The sequence below is a fragment of the Oncorhynchus mykiss genome, chromosome 10 (assembly GCF_013265735.2).
Source record: "Oncorhynchus mykiss isolate Arlee chromosome 10, USDA_OmykA_1.1, whole genome shotgun sequence".
NCBI classification, from domain to species: domain Eukaryota; kingdom Metazoa; phylum Chordata; class Actinopteri; order Salmoniformes; family Salmonidae; genus Oncorhynchus; species Oncorhynchus mykiss.
This window is the reverse complement of record NC_048574.1, coordinates 46,616,188-46,639,961: the sequence shown is the minus strand read 5'-3', so window position 1 is coordinate 46,639,961 and position 23,774 is coordinate 46,616,188. Positions and strand designations below refer to the sequence as shown.

Sequence of the window (23,774 nt, the reverse complement as noted above, 5' to 3'; positions counted from 1 at the left end):
GATTGAGGCGTAAGTGTAAGCTTAGCATATTAGTCCATAAACTTAATGTTAGGCTTAATACTACAGTTGATATATCCAGTCAATTTACACAGCAAAAGGGAAAAAAAGTTTATCAGAAAACAAAATCATAGGTAGCCTATGTGAGCTCCCTCCCAGTCCCCGGGTATGCAGCTAGAAAAGCTACCATATTTAAGTTTTTTAGGGACAAGAAATGATTTCCGTATAAAGCACAGTATATCAGCATGGTAAAATTCACTGGCTATAGTTCATTCTTACATGTTCTATGTGTGAGTTGCTTTTGAAAGCAAAATCAAATTGAAAACATGCTTGCATTGTTGAATTCCATTTTCATAATAGCAAGCCAGGACTGATGGTTTGGTTAGCTAAACTAGTGTCAGCAATTGATGTTATTATTCAATAGCACAAACTCCTAAGCAAATCAGGGGGAGAAAAATAGGTTTATTCAGAGAGGACAAATCAAGATGTTGTGCTGTGAGATGTTCAGTCTCCCCTGTCCTCAGGTTTTCTCCCCTGAACAAAGGAACAGGATGCCATTTATAACCCCCCACCCTAGCCTGGGGTTGACCAATTAGAAGTCCTTGCAGTACAACTTGGCCAAGGGCCAAATGACAAGTATCCTGCTCCTGACTCAATGTACAGACCAATAAAAACATGGCACACATAGCTCTGAGTTCAGGAGTGACATTTCACAGATTCTAAACAGATGTTAAACTGAAAACCACCTCTTATTGATCGTTAACTAGTTATCTCGTCCTCTGTGTTGCATTTATCGTCAAAATATTCTTATACTAGCAAATCTGTTTGTTTAGTTATCAAGTCAACTACTGTAGCTATCGAGTAGTAAACTTGCTAACTACTTTAGTGGATGTTGAACACATTTCTACCTGTAAATGAACCCTTTTTTTCTGTAAATGTGTTAAATTAAAAAAGGGATAGTCACCTCGGGACTCTGTGTTCTCTGGAAAATAATGCAACTACGTGGAAGGTAAATTCCACTCTGCTAGGCGTCATGGAACACACCTTCCACATCATTCATTATTTTCCATAGAACGCATAGCCCCTTGTTGATTGTACCTTCCATATAGAGTCTACAAACACTACTGAGTATTTCCAATCACACTTTTACATCGGCACATAGATTAGATTTTTCTCTATAAGCCATTATGTAATTTATAGCCTACGGTGCATTGCATTGGTAGCTATGGAATGTGGCTGTGTATTTAGACCAGAGTCCCAATTGAAATAACACCATATGTAGATTCTACTGACGCCACCGAGTATTCCCAACCCCACTTTTACATTGACACACAGTATACTTTTTTCTCTATAAGACAATATGTATTTCATATACAGTGTATTGCATTGGGGGCATTTATTTAACTTTGGAAAAAAAACTATACAATCCACATTTAATACAAATGTCACTTAAATATGAATCATAGTTCATGTTTAGACAATTATTTTTCATGTATCATGAATAAATACATGTTAATGTATTATTTACGGGGATTTGTGTTCGGACAGACGCCTCGGTGGAAATGGAGTCCCTAGAGAAAGCAAGAACAAGATGGTTGTCAGGAGAAGTGCAGTATTATCATAAGGACATGTGTTAGTGTTCAAATACTGGAGAGTTGAGACCAAATCACGGACGCTGGACAGAGTGGATTTCAGTTGTAACAAAAGACAGTTTTAATGAGTCAGAGATATCTTGTCCCGCAGTTTTACGTGCACGGACCTAGTTCACATAACTCGGCAAGGAGCCAGGTGAAAAAGAGGCCTATACAATGGTTACATTCATTTTTATACATAGAATAAAGTAGGTGGAGTCTTGTCGTTTCGGTCTTCTTGACTGGTCGGAGGGTTGGAGGCGGGCCTTGCTCTAGCCAGAGCGGGCCCCATTGGTGCACAGCAAAAGTTCTTTGCTCTTGGGACCGGCCAGTTAGAGGGAGATGAGATGTGTGTTTATATAAGGAAGAGGGGGTCAGTCTTATGGCTGGGTGTATGTGTTCTTACGACGGAATGTCTTTGTTTATATGAGCTATGTGTATGAATATTTATATAACAAATCCCCCTCTTCACATCTATTAGACGTGAAAACTATAGCAGAAAGGTGGCGGTTGCAATCGTGGGTATACATAAGGTGGTGCTCCTAACCTTGTCTGGTTTGCATGGTGGGTCTGTAGGTGTAGTGCTACGTTTGGGACGGGAGTGATTGGAGGGAGTGATATCAGGAAAGGAGTTAGGGACATGTGTAGGGGTTGGTGTATGTGATGTGGCAGGGTGAAATAGTTGTTCAATTAACCATGTGAAAGTCCTAGGGTTACTCCAAATATCAGTAGGAAAATCACAAATAAGGGACCAGATATCCCCAGCCTCACCCAGAGAGGGAGAAATTTCCCTCTAACTGGGCGAGGTTCCCTTCTCAGGGGAGGCGGAGTTTGATGCCGCATCACCTGAGGAAGGAGTGTCTTCATTTGGATTTAGGCCGCTCAAATCAGCTCTGACTTCAGTCAGTGTTCTAGAAGGAATTGGGGCTGGGGTGCAATGTGTAAGGCGGTGCCAAGGTGTGCCTGATTTACCTTTGACCTGGACTGAGTGTGAAGTAACCTCCTTCACTTCGTACGGTCCAGTCCACCTGGGTTCCAGCCACTTTCTCTTGTGGACTGTAACCCTCACCCCGTCACCAACCTTTACCTTCAGTAGTGGCGTGTCCCCCGGCAGCTCCCCCTCCTGGACCTTGTGAACCTGGGTATAGAGTGCTGCAGAGAGAACCGTCAGTTTTTTCACATAATTAGACATTACAATTTGTTGTACATCAAGGGCGGGCATATGACCTCCCTCCCTTGGTGGACCATGCATGACTCTACCAGTCATTATCCCATGAGGCACATACTTTAGCTATCTTAGCTTTTGCTTTTGGTTTGACGTTCCACCAGATTTTGGGATTGGGGCCTGTACACAGATCCAAATCTGTGGGTTATGCCAAATCTTTCTTCCACCTGTCTCAGGTGTTTGTTAAATGTAAGCCATTTGTCAAATTTGATTTGTCTTGGGATGCCATACCTGGGTATTAGTTTGGTTTGTAGCCACTCAAAGACTGACCTAGCATCCTCCCCTTTTGTTAGTATTGCCTCTACCCATTTGGAGAACCTATCTACTATGACTAGGAGATAGAGTTTGCCTTTAGATACATTTTCGGGGCCCATGTCGGTGTAGTCTATACTAATATCCTGAAAACATGCATTAGGTATTACGTATGAGCCCATTGGTGTTTGATATGGTTTCTTTGGGTTGTGTCTGTCACAACCATTGCATTCGTCACAAAATAAATCATCGTTTTTATGTGAGGGTGCCACCAGATGTGCGAGGCCTTTTTGGAGGGTCTTTATTTTGCCTTCGTGTGTGGGGCCATGTGTTTCTCATAAAAGTTCTGGGTCCATCAGTGTGGCCTGCTTCATGGGCATGGGCTGAGTCTGTATAGATATTCAGTCTTTCCTTTTCCTCTGATGAGGACCTGCGTCAATCCGATGATTTCAGCTAATTTGGCCGATGCTGGTTGAGGGATGATGGCTGATTGAAGGGTGACATCACGAGGTGAGCTGTTTTTTCAATAGCTTTTGCTACTGCAGCAACGTATCTGGAGCATGTTGACTGTCCTACCTCAATGTGGTCAAGTTTGAAGAGTAGTACATCAAGACCCTTCTCTCCCCCTCTTGTTTCTGGAATAGGACGGATGAGGTGAATCCTTCCCTTCCAGAAACATCCAAATGGAACTTGTTCTTGTAGTCAGGTGCAGTCAGAGCTGCTGCCGCTGATAGATCTGTTTTCAGGAGTGCTATGGCTGTTGATGCTTCAGCCGTCCAGGCCAGGGGTGCATGGAGGTTCCTTGATCGTAGGATGACCGGTGCTGCCACCCCCTCTGGGCCACACCCAATGGTACAACACCTGATAGGTGGGGTCAGGTGCATCATGTCTTCGTCCCAGTCTGCAGTGTAGAGGCAGTCATCAGTTTCTGTTACATTGAGTGTGCAATGGATCTCAGCTTGGGGAGTCTTATATGGGTGCAGAGTGTAGATTTGAGCTTTCAGTTGGTTGAACTTAAACTGGATGTGAGGGGTGGCAGGCCCTGTGGGTAGGCATTTTAGCCAGTACACTTCTTGGGCTTCAGACAGTGTGGTCATCGGCAGGAGTGGCATCCTCATCATTCTTACTGGGTGATCAGGTGTTGAAGTGGGAGGGTTGGTTGTAATCTTGCTGCTCCTGCTGCATGTGTCTAGGAGAGGGTCCTCTTCCTCTTCCTGGTGCCCCTCCACGTCCTCTTCCTCTTTCTCTCCATTGCTGTTGCTGCGGGGAGATTGGTTTCGTGCAATATCTGGCATAGTGACCGGGAATTCCGCAGTTATACCACTGGTAGTTTCCCCCTCTGTATGGTCCAGTGTAGGGGCCTCGTTGAGCCCGTTGCCGTTGCAGGATATACCGCTGTGGGGGAGGGTAATGGGGTGGTGGGGCTGCCTGCTGTTGGATCATCTGAGAGACAGTCTGTGCCACGATCTGAGTGTTATCTGGCTGCTCCCCTTGGTCTTGAGTTTCTACTGCAATCATTTGTTTGGGCGTGATGGCTGCAGACATTTTATCTAAGTCGTCTGATAATGTGTATAATGCGTTATTTAGGTATATTCAATCCTTACTATGTGGTGTTTATTTCTATCGTTGTATGCTTAGCCTGTCCCTGGTCGAGACAAAGGGGGTTATCAGTATGTGACGCCCGCCACGTGTCTGTTTCTCCGGTATTTATTTGAATTTGTTCAGCGATTCGTTTAGGTATTTTCTAAAAATGATTCGGCGATTTCCTTTTGGAACAATATATCAGTGAATATATGCGGTTCTATAACAATTTTCAGAGTAATTCTAGCTCTTTAGGAAATATAGATAGAATTTCTAGACAACTAAGAGTTGTTCAGTGAATTATTTAAATACTTTCTGTAAACAATTCAGTAAATTCCTTTATGAACTTATATCAGTAAATTCGAGCGATTCTATAGCAATTGTCAGAATAATTATATATCTTTAGGAAATATGGATAGAATAGAAAAACCCAAAAATCAGTGTGTAGCTTTTAGCGTCTGTCAAACAAAGTCTGTACTAAGCTCGGCGGCTTATTTAAATACTTTCTAGAAACAATTCAGTAAGTTCCTTTATGAACATGTGTTGTTTTCTTATATCTTACAATGCCGTGCCAAAATTGTCTTCAAAAGTTTTCGTAACATATCAGAGAGAGAAAATACGTGTATGTACTGTCAGTAAATTCCAGCGATTCTATAGCAATTGTCAGAATAATTTTAAACTTTAGGCAATATCAACAGGAATGAAAAAAACGAAAATCAGTATTCCAGCCCGGCTGCTGTCAATCAAAATTGCACGGCCATTCGATACTAAGGTGGCTTTGTCTACCAGCACGTGTGCCTAATAGCCCAGTTACGTATCCCAACCTACTCCGCGACAAACGTTTCTTTCAATTTAATTTCCCCCATCTCCAAATCATGGAATGTCAACTCTGGTTCATATTATGTTTATTGTTTGATGTGCAATAGCCACATCATTCCCGATCTCTGTCTTGTGGAAGGCCAAACTTACATATCCTATATCTATTCGACTACACCTCTAACATAACCAATTAAACAGTTTACAACTTATTCAATAGGATCTTTTACATGCAGATTCAGTCGATCTATTAATTAACTAAATCTCTAAACACAACCAATTAAACAGTTTAGAACTTATTCAATAGGAACTTTTACGTGCATACTACACTTCTAAGCCACAACCAATTAAACAGTAAGCACTTATTTAATAGGATCTTTTACATGCATACTACACTTCTAATAATAGGCCAATTGATAAAAAATAAAAATACAAATAAAAAATAAAAACGAGCAAAACAAGATCTCCCCGATCAATGTCTTAGGTTCTTATGTAAAAATTTGGGCACCGATTCATACTCACGCCCAGTACTTTCTGATCAAAATTTGGTTTAGGCTATAATACAATATGCAGATTTCGATATAACGGCTCTCCTCACCTGATATAGAGCGCTCCGATCAGATTTCCTGAAGCAAGATGAATGGCTGGGGAAGTCACTCTTCCGTCTGATTTTTTAGCCGTGATCAGTCTCGTCCTCTCACACTAACTTATAATAGATCGAATTCAAGAATAACCATCCTCTGCTACCAATTTTGTTAGTGTTCAAATACTGGAGAGTTGAGACCAAATCACGGACGCTGGACAGAGTGGATTTCAGTTGTAACAAAAGACAGTTTTAATGAGTCAGAGATATCTTGTCCCGCAGTTTTACGTGCACGGACCTAGTTCACATAACTCGGCAAGGAGCCAGGTGAAAAAGAGGCCTATACAATGGTTACATTCATTTTTATACATAGAATAAAGTAGGTGGAGTCTTGTCGTTTCGGTCTTCTTGACTGGTCGGAGGGTTGGAGGCGGGCCTTGCTCTAGCCAGAGCGGGCCCCATTGGTGCACAGCAAAAGTTCTTTGCTCTTGGGACCGGCCAGTTAGAGGGAGATGAGATGTGTGTTTATATAAGGAAGAGGGGGTCAGTCTTATGGCTGGGTGTATGTGTTCTTACGACGGAATGTCTTTGTTTATATGAGCTATGTGTATGAATATTTATATAACAAATGTATACTTGGAAAACGGAGGAGGAATGGAGGGAAAAAGAGGGAGAAGAAGAGAGTGAGCTTGAGTCGGGATAAAAACTGTGGGGAAAAATAGAGATGGTAAGTTAAAGAAGAATGGTAGAAAGTGTAAGTAGAGGGAGCTGAAGACAGGAGGAGAAATGGAAGTGAGAAAGGGCGAAGTATCGGAGGTGATAGGTGTGGTGAAGTTATCGGAGACCGAGGTAGGCACTGAGGATCAGGAAAAAGATGAGTCTGTGACAGTAGGAGTGAAGTTTTTGGAAAAAGTGGACTCTTGCCTTTTGGTTGATTCATTTGTGGTTTCACGGTGGGTGAAAAAAATAGTTGGGTAATGTGGAATCGGTTAGGGTAACCAGAAGTGTTCTAGTGATAATTGTTTCTGTTGGTCAGCGGGAGAATGCGCTCGGAGTAAAACGAATGGCGGCAAGAAAAGTGTATTGTTTCGCTATCAAGAAAAGGGCACCAATGAAAAGAATGATAACTGGGGTAGCAGTAAATATAAAAGTTGACCAGCTGAGGGGAAAGATTCCCGGTGTATGTGATGCTCGCAGACAGGGTGGCGAGAGTGCGGAAACAGAAGAGTCATTGTCTGTTCTTTTGAGTTTTGAAGTTGAGTCTTTGCCCGACAAAGTGAAGTTAGGATATATAAGTTATCCTGTATGAGCCGAATACATTACGATGTTACAGGTGTCAAGCTTAAGTGCATGTGGCAGGAGGGAGGGTTCAAGGTGTGAGAAATGTGCAGAAGGGCATGAGACAAAGGAATGTGTAGTATTGGGGAAAGTAGAGGAATGTGTTAATTGTATTGGTGCCCATGGAGCTGGGGATCAGAAATGTCCGGTGCGAGAGAGGCAGGTTGAGGTTTCCAGGAGTAGAGTAGAAGTTGTCATATGCTGAGGCAGTGAAGAAAGTAGAGGAAGATGGGTTAAGGTGGAGTGGTGAGAGTAGTAGATGTATACCCGTACAGAGGGATAGGCCAAAAAGTTAAATGTTTCAGTAAGATTGGATTTTTAGCATTTATAGCAATGGTTATCAACTGTACTGCAGGGATGGAACGGAATTCACAGGAAATGGAGGTTGTGGTGGCAGCTGCAGAGAGATATTGGGTGGGCGAGACTTGACAGCAGAAGAGTTACAGGGTGTGTTAAGTGGTGTCCCAACCTTCCAGGCATGAGGTAGGAATAAATACATTTAATTAAATTGTGTTGTTAATTTTATTTTATATCATTTAGAAATTAGTGAGTGTAGTGTTAGATGGTAGGGTATTTATTTAGTCCATTTTTATTTTTCAAGCAAAGTATAAGGGAGATGTACTCCAGTCTAGTGGGTGGCGGTAATGCAACAAATTGGATGCCAACCGCCGTTAAACCTCACAAAAGAAGAAGTAATGTAATTACGTGGGGGACTTTTATTCTGAAATTCCGTTAAGGGAATAAGCTACTGTTTTTATGTCGCTGGTAGATGGATAAATTATAAATATCGTTGGTCAGACTGTAGCCACTAAATTTAACGAAATACCCAGAAAGGAGGCTCCTTGAAAGGTATGTTTTACAGCATTCACAATGTGCATTCCATGTAGTAGTGGAACTGTATGCGTAAACATTCAACCCGAAACTATGTCTGTGTTTACTAGAAAGCTATGGTTAGCTTCTTGCTAGCTAGCTTCCTGGCTGTGGTCAGCAAGGCAGCATTCTCCAACGGTGCGTGCTGCTAGCCAACAATAATGCAGTAACATTAGAGCTACATGGTACTTGCTTGCTAATATTTTTTTCATCGGGTTGAGGTGATATTTGGCTTAATTTAGCAGAGCTAAAGATGTGTAGCTAGCTAGTTAACAACAACTGGCTGTTGTTGTGCTGAAGCCCCCTCCAATTTAAGTAGCTACTGTAGCAAATGACTAGCTACCCACAGCAAATGAAGAACAGCCAGAGAGCCATTGAAGATGACACATTTTCAGTTTCACAGTCGTGCTAAGAATACTTTCTTCCTAAGGCTCATCTGTAGGGCCTACACGTTTTACCCAACCACATTGATGTAACTAGACATGTTCAGGGTTTCCCAAACTCGGTGCACGTTTTTTTTGTTTTTTGTTGCTGTATTCCTACACAGATGATTCAATTAATCAACTAAGCATAACGTTTTGATCATTTGAATCTGCTGTCTAGTGTTAGGGCAAAAACCAAAATGTGCTTGACCCCTTGGGTCCTGAGGACCAAGTTTGGGAAACTCCTTTAGAACACCTTTCCCCCCATTTCAGAATAAACTTCTCTGTGCCCTGGATGTTTGAGGATGGAGGGCAGTGAGGGAAACAGCTCTGCACACCAAGGATCTGGTGATGGAGCTATGAACTTATATGCCACTCTGGGGCTCTCTCCCGAAGACGTGGATGCTCTGGCCCAGATTCCAGAGAACGAGATCAGTGTGGAGACGTTGCCTTATCTGATAATGCAACTGAAGGCCAATCGAGCCAAGCAAGAGGAGCAGGGAGAGGCCTCCCCAGAGAGAGACAGCCGGCAGGAGGATACAGATGATGGAGTCCTTAGCAAACGGGACAGTCCCCCTGCAGTACCTCGCCGGTCAAACAGCCATTGTCACACTGACTATAGGAGAGTGGAGATTCACAGTCGACCAGAGCGGCGGACTGAGACGAGAGATTCCCGTCACAATTGGTCCTCAAGGGAAAAACCATCCGAGACCCAGCAAAGGTTTCCTTTCTCCTATCAAGTGGATGATTTTCATGGAGTTGTGCCCAAGGTTTACCCACACACATGCTCTCTATGCTTATGCATGTTGAATTCTACTAAGGTAAGCTTTGTTATATTCCAATACTCTTGCTTTTGTACTGTGTATCTATGTAATTTAAATCAACACTCTTATACTTTTATAAAGCCCTTTTTACATCAGATGTCAGTGCTATATAGAATCCCAGCCTAAAACCCCAAACAGAAAGCAATGCAGATGTAGAAGCACGGTAAATAGAAAAAACTCCCTAGAAAGGCTGGAACCTTGGAATAAATCTACAGAGGAACCAGGCTCTGAGGGGTGGCCAGTCCTCTTCTGGCTGTGCTGGCATTCATTTAGCTTAATGAGTTCGCTTTTTTCACAGGAATGGAAGGATCATGTCAATGGATTAAGCCACGTGGAGGGCTGTCGAGAACTCCTGCGTCTGTAAGTGTTAACATGCAACGTAAAACATTTAGAGAATGGGCTGATACAGGTCACAATCAATTGATATATTTCCTATTACCTGGTTTTATTCTAATTAGTTGTTTATTTTCTGTTTTTTATTTTTTATTTTTTTTTACAGATATCCAGATTGGAAAAGACCTGATACCCGGAAGGAAATGTGAGGGGAATGAAATTAAGCTTCATGTTGAAAACAGGCATGTCATGATGTAAAATCATTAGCTGTTCCTCTTCTTACTTAGCACTGTTTACGTTATCTTCCAGGTCCAACTCCATCCCAAGTAGAGATGCTATTTCACCGTCCAGGAGAACGCCACGTCCTGCTATGCCGTACAAGAGACAACATAGCTCAGACCGCGTAGGAGGTGATAACACCAGACCCGTTCCAAAGTCAAGTTTGATCCAAACCAAATAAGGCCCAATTGCAAACCACTTGAAAATAAATACTGTCTCCTTTCATGTTTTCATCTTTAGGTGAAGTCTGGTCTGCACCAGAAAGACACTATTTGAAGCCCAAGGTAATGATGCCCCTTTTGTGGTGATGTTTTCTTATAAATAGATTATTTGGTGTGGCTGGTAGCCTAGTGGTTAGAGCGTTGTGCCAGTAACCGGAAGGTTGATGGATCGAATCCCCAAGCTGACAAGGTGAAAATCTGTCATTCTGCCCCTGAATAAGGCAGTTAACCCACCGTTCCCCAGTAGGCTGTCATTGTAGATAAGAATTTGTTCTGACTTGCCTAGTAAATATGTTTTTAAATATATCATTAACTTCTTATGATGGAGTTAATTTGCTTAAAGCTACATGCTTGAATGTGTGATTTTATATTTTGCTTTAGGTTGGCACAAAGGTGGTGGTTACAAAATTTCCCCTTGGCTCTGTTGGTGTAGAAGACTTGATGACTTTGGCCAAGCCATTCGGCACGGTTGTAAAACATCTGGTGTTCCCCTGCAAGGTAAATTACACATTGATTAAAAAAGGAGGAATAAGCACTCAACCCTTAAAGATCCACTATTCAGAAATCACTGCACCATTTCATGGCTGCAAAAATTCAAATAGTTTGCCTAATTTCAGTTTTTGACAAAACAAGCAACTCTACTGTAGAGAATAGTTGTACCATCTAAACTGCAGTGAAATATTTTTTCAATAACTAAATATTGTATTTTCAGCTGTTTGACGCTTGTGTACAAAACTGAAAGAAATATGAAACTTAAGCATGGGAAGCATAGAAATGGGGTACATAGAACATATCTACTGCTTCTTAGACTTGCTTTCAATGAGAATGACAGCTATAACTAATTTCCATATGAATTTGGTTGGGTCGCCCAAAAGGTTACATGTTGTAACTTTTTTAGAGAATGTTAAAGCTGCAACATCTGTAGTTGAATGTCTATTGAATGATTCAGTGTTGTCTTTTTGTTACAGGGATTCCTGGAGTTTGATTCTCACAAAGAGGCAGTCAATATGGTGAATCACTTCAGTGAAAAGCAAGCATTCGTGAAGGGAAATAAGTTGACTCTGTACCTGTCACCGATGGTGTGCAGTATTCATGTAAGTGCATCTGTCTGTTAAAAGTTTGAGATAATGATAATAATTAATACAGAAGTATTAATCACAGAGATCCCAGTATGAGCTTGTTTTTTACTTTAGCCGCCAAGGTTGGATGAACCACCAGAAAAACGGCCGACCAAACAAGCTACCAATACAGTGGTTTGTTTTTCCCACCTACCTCCTGGGAAGGAAAGAGAATCAGAGATTCTTGATCTCGCCAAGATGTTTGGGGATGTGCGGCATTCAACATTTTCAAGTGATCAGGTAAGGTTTGAGCAATACGGAATTAAAGTGTGATCAATCAAATTCTGCAAATCGCTCTGGTGATTTCAAATAGACAAGTTCTTAACAGTAACAATGCAGTGTATCTATTTTAAATTCAGAATAGCATGGGATTGTATGACTAGAATAGATCAATTCAACACAAACCTCCCATTATGCAGTACCTTCTCTAGCTTCGTCTAATGAATCCTCCCTTATTCATCTGCAGGTCCTGATTGAGATGGTAGATTGGAAGGATGCTGACATTATGGTGAAGTACTACCACTCCAACCCCCTCAAGATCAATGGAAAGAGTGTCAAAGTATACTTGTCATCGTCACTGAAGCGCCTGAGGTAAGTAAGACTGGGGCAATGGCGACCAATTTTTCTGTGGGACTCATCAGGAAGTATGTCTCAGGGAAGTTTACCTCAATGGTTTTTGCCTTGTAGAGAAAGTCCTGACTCCACCACATCCAGAAGAGCAGATTCTAGTAAAGGCCGCAGCAGCAGACACAAGAGCGAGGAGACTTGCAAAACCTCAAACTCCACGAATGAAGAGAAACCCAGTACAGGCAAACAACCTGCTGAGAAAGTGATGGAACAAGGAGAAGGTCAACAAAGCACCTCAGAGGAGGTCAAGCAGGACATCAAGGAGGAGGACGTTGATTTGGAAAACAAAGATCTAGATGGAAAGGGTATCCAGGTGGAACCTGAACAATGCTTGTCAGGTGATGAGGTTGGTGCTGGTGTTGCAACTAAAAACCCTGCTTCTTCCAAAAGTGCTTCTCTGGTGGCTGATTCTAAAGATAAGGGGGAACCCGAAATCTCAGAACTTTTGGTAGACGATACCTTGGAGGATTCTGACATCAAGGCTGCCGATGATCCAGCTCTGTGTGATGCTGACGTTTCAATGGAGAACATGATGGAACAGGAGAGATTTCATGAAGATGTAAGAAATTATTTTCATTTATATTTGTGATCAGAACCAACAAAAGGCTCATTGTTCCCAGAATTGAAAATAAGTTTGTCAAGTAACCAAGATGTGGGTTCCTAGCAATGGCTTCTTAAAGCATGTGTGCTTCAACTCTTCAACTTGGTTGAAGTTCTGGGAGCATTCCTGAGAATGTAGTTTTGTTGAGTGAGATCCTCCACTGATCAGTTGAAACAGATGTGGTCATCTATTGCCTAGAACCACTGAAATCTGGCAGAAGTTTCAGTGGCAAATAAAATGTATCTGACACTTCTGAACCTCGTCAATCTAGACAAACAGTCAAGATGTTTTCTGTGACTCATGTCAGCAATGCCCGGTTTGACTCATGGCTTGTTGGAATATTGAGTTTGCTTGATACCATAGCACACTACTTACAGTGCCTTCAGAAAGTATTCATGCACCTTGAACTATTCCACATTTTGTTGTTACAGCCTGAATTTAAAATGTATTACATAGTCTCACACATCTACACACAATACGCATTATGACAAAGTGAAAACATGTTTTATAAATGTTTGCGAATGTACTGAAAGTAAGTACAGATATTGAATTTGCATTAGTATTCACACCCAAGTCATTATGTATTAGAATCACATTTGGCAGCGACTACAGCTGTGAGTCTTTCTGGGTAAGTCTAAGAAATTTTCACACCTGGATTGTACAATATTTACACATTCTTTCATCTCCGTCAAGTAGGTTGTTGATCATTGCTAGACAGACATTTTCAAGTCTTGCCATAGATTTTAAAAATTGCAACTAGGCCACTAAGGAACATTCAATGTTGTCTTGGTAAGCAACTCCAGTGTATATTTGGCCTTGTGTTTTAGGTTATTGGCCTGCTGAAAGATGATTTTGTCTCCCAGTGTCTGTTGGAAAGCAGACTAAACCAGGTTTCTCTAGAATTTTGCCTGTGCTTAGTTCTATTTAGTTTATTTTTATCCTTAAACTCCCAAGTCCTTGCCGATGACAAGCATACTCATAACATGATGCATCCATCACCATGCTTGAAAATTTGTGGTACTCGGTGATGTGTGAATTTTCCCCAAACATAACGCTTTGTATTCAGGACATAAAGTTAATTTCTTTGCCTTATTGCAAACAGGATGTATGTTTTGGAATATTTTATTATGGGCAGGCTTCTTTCCTTTCACTCTGTCATTTAGTTTTGTATTGTGGAGTAACTACAATGTTGTTGATCTGTCCTCAGTTTTCTCCTGTCACAGCAATTTAACACGAACTGTTTTAGTAACCATTGGCCTCATGTTGAAATCCCTGAGTGGTTTCCTTCCTCTTCAGCAACTGAGTTTGGAAGGATGTCTATATCTTTGTAGTGACTGGTTGTATTGATACGCCATCCAAAGTGTCATTAATAACCACCATGCTCAAAGGCATAGTCAATGTATTTTTTTTTGGGGGGGGGGCTTTCCCATCTACCAATTGGAGCCCTTATTTGCGAGGCATTGGAAGACCTCCATGGTCTTTGTTTGAAATTCACTGCTCGACTGAGGGACCTTACTATTATCTGTGTGTAGTACAGAGAATGGGTAGTCATTCAAAAATCATTTTAATCACTTATTGCATCCATGCAACTTTTGACTTGTTAAGCACATTTCTACTCCTGAACTTATTTAGGCTTATTGGACTCAAGACACTTAACCTTCTCATTTTTAATTCATGTCAAAACTTTTAAAAGTATAATTCCACTTTGACATGGGGTATTGTGTGTAGGCCAGTGACACACAATCTAAATGTAATCAATTTTAAATTCAGGCTAACACAACAATGGATAAAGTCTAGGGGTGTGAATACTTTCTGAAGGCAATGTTATTTGCTCAGGGGCTATTAATTCCATCAGTTTTATGAGTGCCCTACAAATCAGATGGAGATCAGCTTTGAAGGATCTCCTTACGTTCCATGGTTTAATATCAAAGGTTATAGAGCCATCTCTGTACAAGCTCCAATTGTTTCCAGAAAACCTAGACTGACAGTAGTAATCCAGAACAGGCACTTAATCGCTCAAGTCAGCCAAGCATTGTAGATGTATGGATCAGTAGACATGCCTATTTGTTCAGCCCTAACATGGTAAAAACCTGGACTGACCAAGAGGTTTGAGCATATTTAAGATGTCAATTTAATTTGTAATAGTGCAGCCACAGAGTTCACTTCCTAGCTTTGAGACATGGATCTATATCATAGTTCAAGACTATTGAATACAATTTTACATACTTTTATGTTCATTGTTTGAGCAGCTTTTTACAGTTTCCCATTGCAACAAGTATTTGTCATGAGATAAGATATGGTTCTAGTGCAGCACTGTGGAACTTGAAACTCAAATTCTTTAACTTATTGATGTTGTGGACTTATTTCCAACAGGACAATATGGATGACATGGATTTCCCTGAGAATATGGATGACTTTGTTACATTGGATGAACTTGACGACAGTACTGGAGGGGACACGCCGCTGGGTAAGCAATGAATGATGAAAAATTTTATTACTTGGCAGCAATAGACATAATTATTATGCCTGTTTAGCCAGTGTGCATAACACATTAAGAAAATAATCTGCAGCTTATAATTTATAGTTATAATTACTTTTTGTTTTTATTTGCAGAGTCAAAGGGTGCTTCATGGGTTGGTATTCCTCAAAATGATCATTTAGAAACATGTAGTTAGAATGTGTCAAGTGTAGAAAAGTTGTTTTATCCAACATTATTGATAGTAGGTTGCGCAGTAAAATTGTTTCTACAGGATGGAAAAGTTGTCCATATTAGCCCAATTAGAAAGGGCTATGGAAACATGGCGGTGGCCCTATTGAAACTGGCAGAGCAAGCAAACGTGAAAGTTGTCGACCATGCCATATCCTTCCTCAGAAAGGAGGTATGTTCATAATTATGTTACTTGCAGATCAGTGTATTTATTTTGTATGGTACTTAACATTATTTCCATCCCATGAAGAAAACTAGATGTCATAGCAACAGTGGTGAATAACAATTTGATATTCATGCATTTTGGCATACAGAGAGAAATTTCTTTACTCAACCCCTGATTTGTGCAAGCATTTAATGTCCTAGTTTGTATGACATTGAGAATTTCCTATATTTTCAGGCATGGTTAGAGCTTGAAACTACTGAGGAAGTACGTGAAATGGTGAAATTCTACAAAGGAAAAGGACAGTTGTTGAGGAAACCAGTCAGTGTTAGCATGTGCTTTTCACAGAAAAAGTTGGAGGTGGGTTTGGTGTATCTATGCTGTACACATTATGCATCTGATGAGAGAATTTAGTTATTAACTAAACTACACCTAGTATAGAGTCAATATTTGTAACACAAAGATGTGTTATGTGTAATGTGACTTTGTTTCTGTCAATATAGAGGCCTAGTGGGAGATCCATCTACATTTGTATGCTTCCACTCCAGAAGTACTCTGACGTCTCTCTTTTACGACTTGCCCAGCCTTTCGGGAAAATCACTGGCTATAATTTGAACTGGCATCATGGAAAGGTAGTTTCACCGGCCCTTTTTTTAGGGGGGGGGTTCTAATAATAAAGGACTTTCACTTGGATGTTATTTTTTTTCAGTGTTATATCCAGTTGGAGAGCGTGGAAGCCGCTCAGAAAATGGTGAAGTACTTCCAACGTCCACACAAGTTCTACGGGACTCTGTTAAGAGTCAGTTTGTGCAAAAAGGGAGACTCACTAATATACTGGTAAATAATTTTCAATGACCCCTAACAATATGTAATAGAGTAGATGATGGAAATTATAGTTAGACTAAATGGAATTTGAAGAATGCTAGTATGCAGTCCATGTTCACTGCCAGTTCAATTGATTGGAATCTATTGGAAGAATATACAGCCAATTAAATAATCTGAGAAAGAATGTTGTTAAACTGGAATGTATGAGTGATGCATCTAAGTACACTTTCATGATCTAGTACTGCGTGACATTGTATTTTGATCTTCTGATACAGGAAGCCACCAGTCAAATATGAGCTGTGGTTGGCTGGTCAGAACAACAGAAGATCAAGAGATCATCAAGGAGATGAAAAGTCTAATGGCCAGTCAACCAAAAGCCCCTATCCAGAGGTGAAAGATGGTTATTTGCTGTTTTTGTTTCCTTAATTTAAACAAGGTGAAAGATTTCAGTCAATCCACTTAACACCGAGAAGAGTGAAGATATTTATTGGTGTTGGTCTCTCAGGCTAAGTAGAACGAATGAGTGAAAGACATGATTGTTTTTGTATGGTCAGGATGTCCAGAGCCCTGTGTCTGACAGTGAGCGGGTCTGTGGGGACCCTGAGGGTGAGGAAGCCAGTGGTGTGGAAGCTATCCCAGAGGAGGAGGAGGAGAAGAAGCAGAAGGAACCTCTGGGCCCTTATCAACCTGACAACCCTGTTGGTAAGATGCTAGAGAAACTGACTTATGTTTGTGTGGCTGCCTATTTTTATTATCAGGTGTGACAGGGATCTGCTAAAGAGCTTTTAGTGCCATATTGTGATAACAACCCTTTCGCTCTCCTTTTACTTGCAGGGTTAGACTATCTGGTGCCAAGGACTGGATTCTTCTGCAAGCTGTGCAACATCTTCTACACCAATGGGGAAACAGCCAAATCAGTCCACTGTAGCAGTGAGGAACATTATCTGAACCTTAAGGTAATTCTCAACTATGAAAAGTCAGTCTTATGAATCATACTTTGTGGTGTATTTGTAAGAAAATGTTTTTGACCTTGGAGGCCAGAATACATTCAACATTTCTCAAACCTTGTTTACTCAAGCTAGTATCACCTATGCTTGTTGAATCTCAACCAAATGGAAAGACATGGGACTTTTTAGGGGATCGGTTTTAACTGTATTTCTTGGTTATGGGTTCATTTAGATAATGCATTGAAAATGTACTCTGATTTAATTTTCTTTCAGAGAAAGATGGACATAGATCTCGGCTGATTTGAGAGGATTGTCATCCACCTGTGGTCTTCCCAGAGGAAGGCCGTTTTAGTATAAACGTTTCTGTCCAGTTTAACATTCCAGTCTCTTCTGTTACTGTTGACAACAGTTACCCATTTGAAATTAATTAATGCAGCCTATTTACGAAATGTAGTCCCCTTCTGTGGTTATGAATAGTACCTGGATTTAGTTTCCTCTTATTGAATAAACAAACATTTGACTTATTCTTTGACTTCTGGAAAGCACCTTTTTCACCTTAAGGCAAACATTTACTCTGAACCTACTGACCTTTAACATATTTGACAGAGGCCTATGGTTGTTTTAATGGTCAAATGTCATTTATCAAGGACATGTGGAAAGGATTGGCTGGAACTACATCCCAGAATTTGCCATAACCCAGAGAACCATCTGGTTCTTGACTGTGACAGCAGAGCTGGTTAAGAAGATTCACCCAGTCTGTGGCAAGGAGCAGCACATCGCTTGAGGAAAGTCACTTGCTCTGAGACCTTGAAGTAGTAGTTCCCCTTGCTCTGCAAGGGCCGCGGCTTTTGTGGGGCGATGGGTAACGATGCTTCGTGGCTGTCAGTTGTTGATGTGTGCAGAGGGTCCCTGGTTCGCGCCCTTGTATGGGCGAGGGTACGGTCTAAAGTTATACAGTTACATTTGTCTGTAAGTAAAGAATTTGCCATGGTCTCTTGGCTAAAGAGTGTCCCCATCAAGTCCAACACCTTTTTTTTGGGGGGGGGGGTTCTTGTCTGAGCCTTGCCACTAAGTTTTCAGTTCAACCTATAGAAAACACATAAGCCTGTCATACATCATTAGATCAGGCATGTGGTCACCTCCCAATAATGAGGAGATATGTAGCCTTGTTAATGTTTTATAACATGTTTATTATTCACAGTTAGCTAGTTTAATAAAAAATAATGGAAATTAGGGGGGAAAGGATCAGGAATACATCCATTTCAATCTGCTCAGATGTACTAAAATCAACTGTGTCTCATGCATTGTGAATGTAAAAACTATATATGCCATTCACAATACTGTATGCAAAAAAAAAAGGATGAGGAAATTAAGTTGAGTAAGATAGATGACTGATGCTTACCCCAATTGTTTTTCCTTTCCCCACTAAGCTCCTGCACTTCTTTGAGGAGCAATGGAAGTTCTACAAAACATAATTGTTAGATATAGTAATTTTCAACTGGGCAACACATTGCATTTGGGAGAAAACGATAAATAAAGGAAAGACAATGGTAGTGCATCAGGCTACAATAAAATGTGACGAAATTATATTAATTCATCACAATAGTCAATCAAGATGAAGCGCTACATGTACCTGACTAGGCTACTCTTATGCAATTCTAAATAGCCAAAATTGTTACTAAAAAACTATTTGTAAAAGGTATATTCTCCCATCTCACAAAAACATTTATCATGTCATTCTCAACATATCCCTAACAACAGCAAGTTACAATGTTTCCGTTTATTTACACTCTGTGAACGTTCGTTGAGTCCTCTGTCGCCATGACTACGACAGGCTAACGGAGTTTTATAAATTAATTAAACTATGAAAACGTCAGAAAAACAGAAAAATCATTAAACTCCGCTTAACTTGGTGTTCTATGTCATATGCTTTATAACTGCCTTACCGTGAAGATAAGATTAAACATAATTCGTTTATCTGGTGCTTCAGTTTTCAGTAGGCTCTCATTCAACTTCACTAAGCAGACAGGCTAGCGTGATAGCCACTGTGCACGTCAAGCAACCACTAGAGTGAAAGGCTCCCTCTGCGGGCAGAAACAAGCACACCCCTTGATAATACATGATTACAAATGACAAAAGATTAGGCTACCATATCTCACATTCTCCCACAATTCTGGTTGGCAACACAGGGAACCCAAACATGAGCACATTTGTTTTTACTACCAACACAGAAAGTATTACCCCTTTTTCACAGCAACCATTTCCCTTTTTCTTTAATGTTACAGACAAACTAGGGCCAACAATAGTAGTCTAATGCTTCTGATTTTATGTAGCACCATATTGGATCACTCCAATATGGTATACTTCCGCTGGGCAGGATACATTTAGTCCTGTGTACTGGGTAGTGCTGCTACTCCCACCTCTACCTCTTCCTATTCTCAGCTCATTCCAGAGAGGATTCGCTTGTTTAGAGCTCTATGTTAGAGTGTAAAAGCTCAGAAGTATACCAACAGCTATTCAATAGTTTGAAGTAGCTAGCCTCTCCACTTGGGAGCTCTGCTGTCTCCCCACTCGGTTTGGCTTGTGCCATTGTCAGGATAATTCTATACTCCTGTTCATTTACCAATTAAATTATGTTACCCTCCGTCTGTTATATCAGGATTTGTAAGATACTGATAGAAACGAAAACAGACAGAGGCCCAGTCTACTAAGTTAAATGTTTATTCACAGGAATGTTCTGACGTGTACAGTACAGGACCTTCAATTTATAGCGACACACATACTTCCACACCAACCATCAAATCCGCCCGCCAATAGAGCCTAGGGGAGTACGTGAGAATAGTGTCTTCCTACCCTCCCCTAAGATAGGGAGAGACCTGGGACTGGGAAGTGTCCCAGCCAAGGTCTCCCCAGATCTGGCTCAGACAGATAGTCTGTTCTCAAAACACTAGACACATTGTTCCCAAATGTTGATTCTGACTAAAACCACACACAGTATTATAATCGAATCATCGAATGAGTCTAACACTTACACACGTATTATAATAATCTAATGATTCAAATTAATTTCATACACATGGTATCAGACCTATGGTTTCAGGACTGTAACATTCTAATCATTTATTAAAACACATTTCCTTATCAGCCATCTTGTTTGGGTTTTGTCCATGTTTTAATTACTTGTGACAGTGTACCAACCTGGGCAATACTCAGATTGGTCAACCAGTATTGCGGGGCTGAGGGTTTGTCCTAGTTGTTGTGTCTTGTCTCTCCACCAGAACCGTCCCGGTTAGCATTCGGTCTCAGGGACCGTGCCTAACACTGCAAGCTCAGGAGTCTGTGTATGTTTCACTCCAGCAGACTTGCAGTTTTCCCCAGAGAGTGAGTCAAGTGTCACAAGCCGCACCACGCTTATCTCTCACAGGGCGCAGCCATCTTGCCTAGACTCATGTGTTCCACGGTGAATAAGCTATGCAGTAGCTAGCTTAACAAGAGCAGACCACTGCAGGACTAAGCACACTCTTTATATCCTGCCAACACTCACACGTATAGTAGAATAAACTATAACGTGGCAGGAGTTACAGTTGACCCACACTATAAGCTAAGATTGAGCTAACGTGTGAGTTTGTGTGCTCTGCTCTTCCCCCACGATCAGGCAGTTGCAGCTTCTAATGTGCTAGTGATGGTTATTTAACAGTCTGATGGCCTTGAGATAGAAGCTGTTTTTCAGTCTCTCTGTCCCAGTTTTGATGCACCTGTACTGACCTCGCCATCTGGATGATAACGGGGTGAACAGGCAGTGGCTCGGGTTGTTGTTGTCCTTGATGATCTTATTAGCCTTCCTGTGACATTGGGTGCTGTAGGTGTCCTGGAAGGCAGGTAGTTTGCCCCCAGTGATGCGTTAGGCAGACCGCACCACCCTCTGGAGAGCCCTGCGGTTGGGGTGGTGCAGTTGCCATCCCCGGCGATGATACAGCGCAACAGAATGCTCTCAATTGTGCATCTGTAAAAGTTTGAGGGTTTTAGGTACCAAGCCAAATTTCTTCAGCATCCTAAGGTTGAAGAGGTGTTGTTGTGCCTTCTTTATCACACTGTCTGTGTGGGTGGACCATTTCAGTTTATCAGTAATGTTAACGCTGACGAACTTGAAGCTTCTCCACTGCTGTCCCGTCGATGTAGATGGGGGGGGGTGGGATCAGCTCCTTTGTTTTGTTGACATTGGGTGAGAGGTTATTTCCCTGGCACCACCTCCTCCCTGTAGGCTGTCTTGTCATTGTTGGTAATCAGGCCTACTACTGTTGTGATGTCTGCATACTTGATGATTGAGTTGGAGGCTTGCGTGGCCACACAGTCATGGGTGAACAGAGAGTACAGGAGGGGGCTGAGAATGCATCTTTGAGAGGCCCCAGTGTTGAGGATCAGCAAAGTGGAGGTGTTGTTTCCTACCTTCACCACCTGGGATCGGCCTGTCTTTAAGTTCAAGACCCAATTGCACAGTGCGGGGTTCAGACCCAGGGCCTCGAGCTTAATGATGACCATGGTGTTGAATGATGAGCTATAGTCAATGAACAGCATTCTTATATCGGTATACCTCTTGTCCAGATGGGATAGGGCAGTGTGATAGCGATTGCATCGTCTGTGGATCTATTGGGGCGGTAGGCAAATTGAAGTGGGTCTAGGGTGTCAGGTAAGGTCGAGGCGATATGATCCTTGACTAGTCTCTCAAAGTACTCCATGATGACAGAAGTGAGTGCTATGGGGCAATAGTCATTTAGTTCAGTTACCTTTGCCTTCATGGGTACAGGAACAATGGTGTACATCTTGAAGCATGTGGGGACAGCAGACTGGGATAGGGAGAGATTGAATATGTCCATAAACACTCCAGCCAGCTGGTCTGCGCATGCTCTGAGGACACAGCTAGGGATGCAGTCTGGGCCGGCAGCCTTGCGAGGGTTAACATGCTTTAATGTCTTACTCACTTCGGCCATTGAGAAGGAGAGCCCACAGTCCTTGGTAGCGGGCAATGTCGGTGGCACTGTGTTATCCTCAAAGTGGGCAAAAAAGGTGTTTAGCTTGTCTGGAAGCAACACGTCGTCCTCGATGGGCTGGTTTTCCCTTTCTAGTCCATGATTGTCTGTAGACTCTACCACACACGTCTCATGTCTGAGCAGTTGAATTGCGACTGCACTTTGTCTCTATACTGACATTTTGCATGTTTGATTGACTTACGGAGGGAATAACTACACTGTTTGTATTCTGCCATGTTCAGAGTCACCTTGCCATGGTTAAATGCGATGGTTCACGCTTTCAGTTTTGCATGAATAATGCCATCTATCCACAGTTTTTGGTTAGGGTAGATTTGAATAGTCACAGTGGGTACAACATCTCCTATAGACTTCCTGAGAAACTCGGTCACTTATCAGTATTCTGTATTCCTCAATGTTATTCTCGGAGGCTACCGGTCCTTAGCACGGGCACTTCCTGTTTGAGTTTCTGCCTATAGGAAGGGAGAAGCAAAATGGAGTTGTGATCAGAGGCCTCATTTATAAACTTTGCGAACTTTCAAAGACCAGCAAGATTTACTGGCCAATGATGATGATGTGGCGTATAAACCGGTTCCGATTACCAAGAGCTGTTCTCTTGGATCTCTGTGCTGTAGTAGGCCCAGCTTTACAGAGAAGCACCCGCAGAAACCAAGCCGTGCTGACAACTGACAACTCTCGGATTTCTGGCAACCGGCACTTTTCAAAGGGAATTGGCTGACAGGTCAAGGATCTCTCAGCCAAGCTTTAGCCGCGTTATGCCAGACGTGTTAGGAGGTATAACTGGATTGACGCACCTCTACAAAGTTTCTTTACACCGTGGGTGACCAGGCAAATAACAAAGTGCAATTTGCAGCAATGTCCGGTTTCCTAAATAATCGGTGTAATTGACTGCACTCATGTTGCTATAAGGGCAACGAGTGAGAGTGAATTGGCTTTCATTAATCGAAAGCTTTATCATTCCATGAATGTCCAAATCATATGTGATGCGGACATGGTGGTGGCCTGGGTCAACCCATGACTCATTCATATGGAGAATCAGCAGTGTTAGGCGCAGACTTGAGGCTGGAGCTGTGTTTGATGGCTGGCTTCTAGGTACGGATGAGTAATGTAGAAATTCTAAATCAATTGCAATTTCTCTGCTGCAGTGCCTAACCCATTCACTAACCTTACAGGCGACAGTGGATATCCTCTCAAGCGGTGGCTGCTCACCCCTTTCGCCAACCCGCAGAGAGGAACTACAATGTGCGCCATTGCCAGGTACGCGCTGTTGTGGCGGGCACCATCGGGCTTCTGAAGGACAGATGGCGCTGCCTGGGTTAGAGACCCACTTTGTTGATGATGCTTTTTGTGCATTGCGGTTGAACCAAAA

General features: G+C 41.8%; 1 protein-coding gene across 3 annotated transcripts; it reads left to right on the top strand.

The window, feature by feature from the left end:
• Positions 1 to 6,670: 6,670 nt before the first annotated feature.
• On the top strand, positions 6,671 to 17,886 carry LOC110534101 (matrin-3). Of its 3 annotated transcripts, none has more exons than XM_036990508.1 (21): positions 6,671 to 6,812; positions 8,989 to 9,536; positions 9,838 to 9,899; positions 10,039 to 10,077; positions 10,182 to 10,282; positions 10,392 to 10,435; positions 10,754 to 10,870; positions 11,341 to 11,466; positions 11,566 to 11,730; positions 11,957 to 12,081; positions 12,178 to 12,676; positions 15,092 to 15,185; positions 15,332 to 15,351; positions 15,469 to 15,597; positions 15,826 to 15,948; positions 16,092 to 16,220; positions 16,298 to 16,425; positions 16,689 to 16,803; positions 16,968 to 17,115; positions 17,248 to 17,369; positions 17,634 to 17,886. In XM_036990508.1, the coding sequence occupies exons 2-21, from the start codon at positions 9,021 to 9,023 to the stop codon at positions 17,658 to 17,660; spliced, it is 2,829 nt and encodes a 942-aa protein (XP_036846403.1). In that variant the 5' UTR covers positions 6,671 to 6,812; positions 8,989 to 9,020; the 3' UTR covers positions 17,661 to 17,886. The 3 variants fall into 3 exon arrangements, with proteins under 3 accessions (XP_036846403.1, XP_036846404.1, XP_021474447.1); XM_036990509.1 differs by lacking the exon at positions 6,671 to 6,812 and adding an exon at positions 7,886 to 7,906; XM_021618772.2 differs by lacking the exon at positions 6,671 to 6,812 and adding an exon at positions 8,094 to 8,272.
• The last annotated feature ends 5,888 nt before the right edge of the window (positions 17,887 to 23,774 follow it).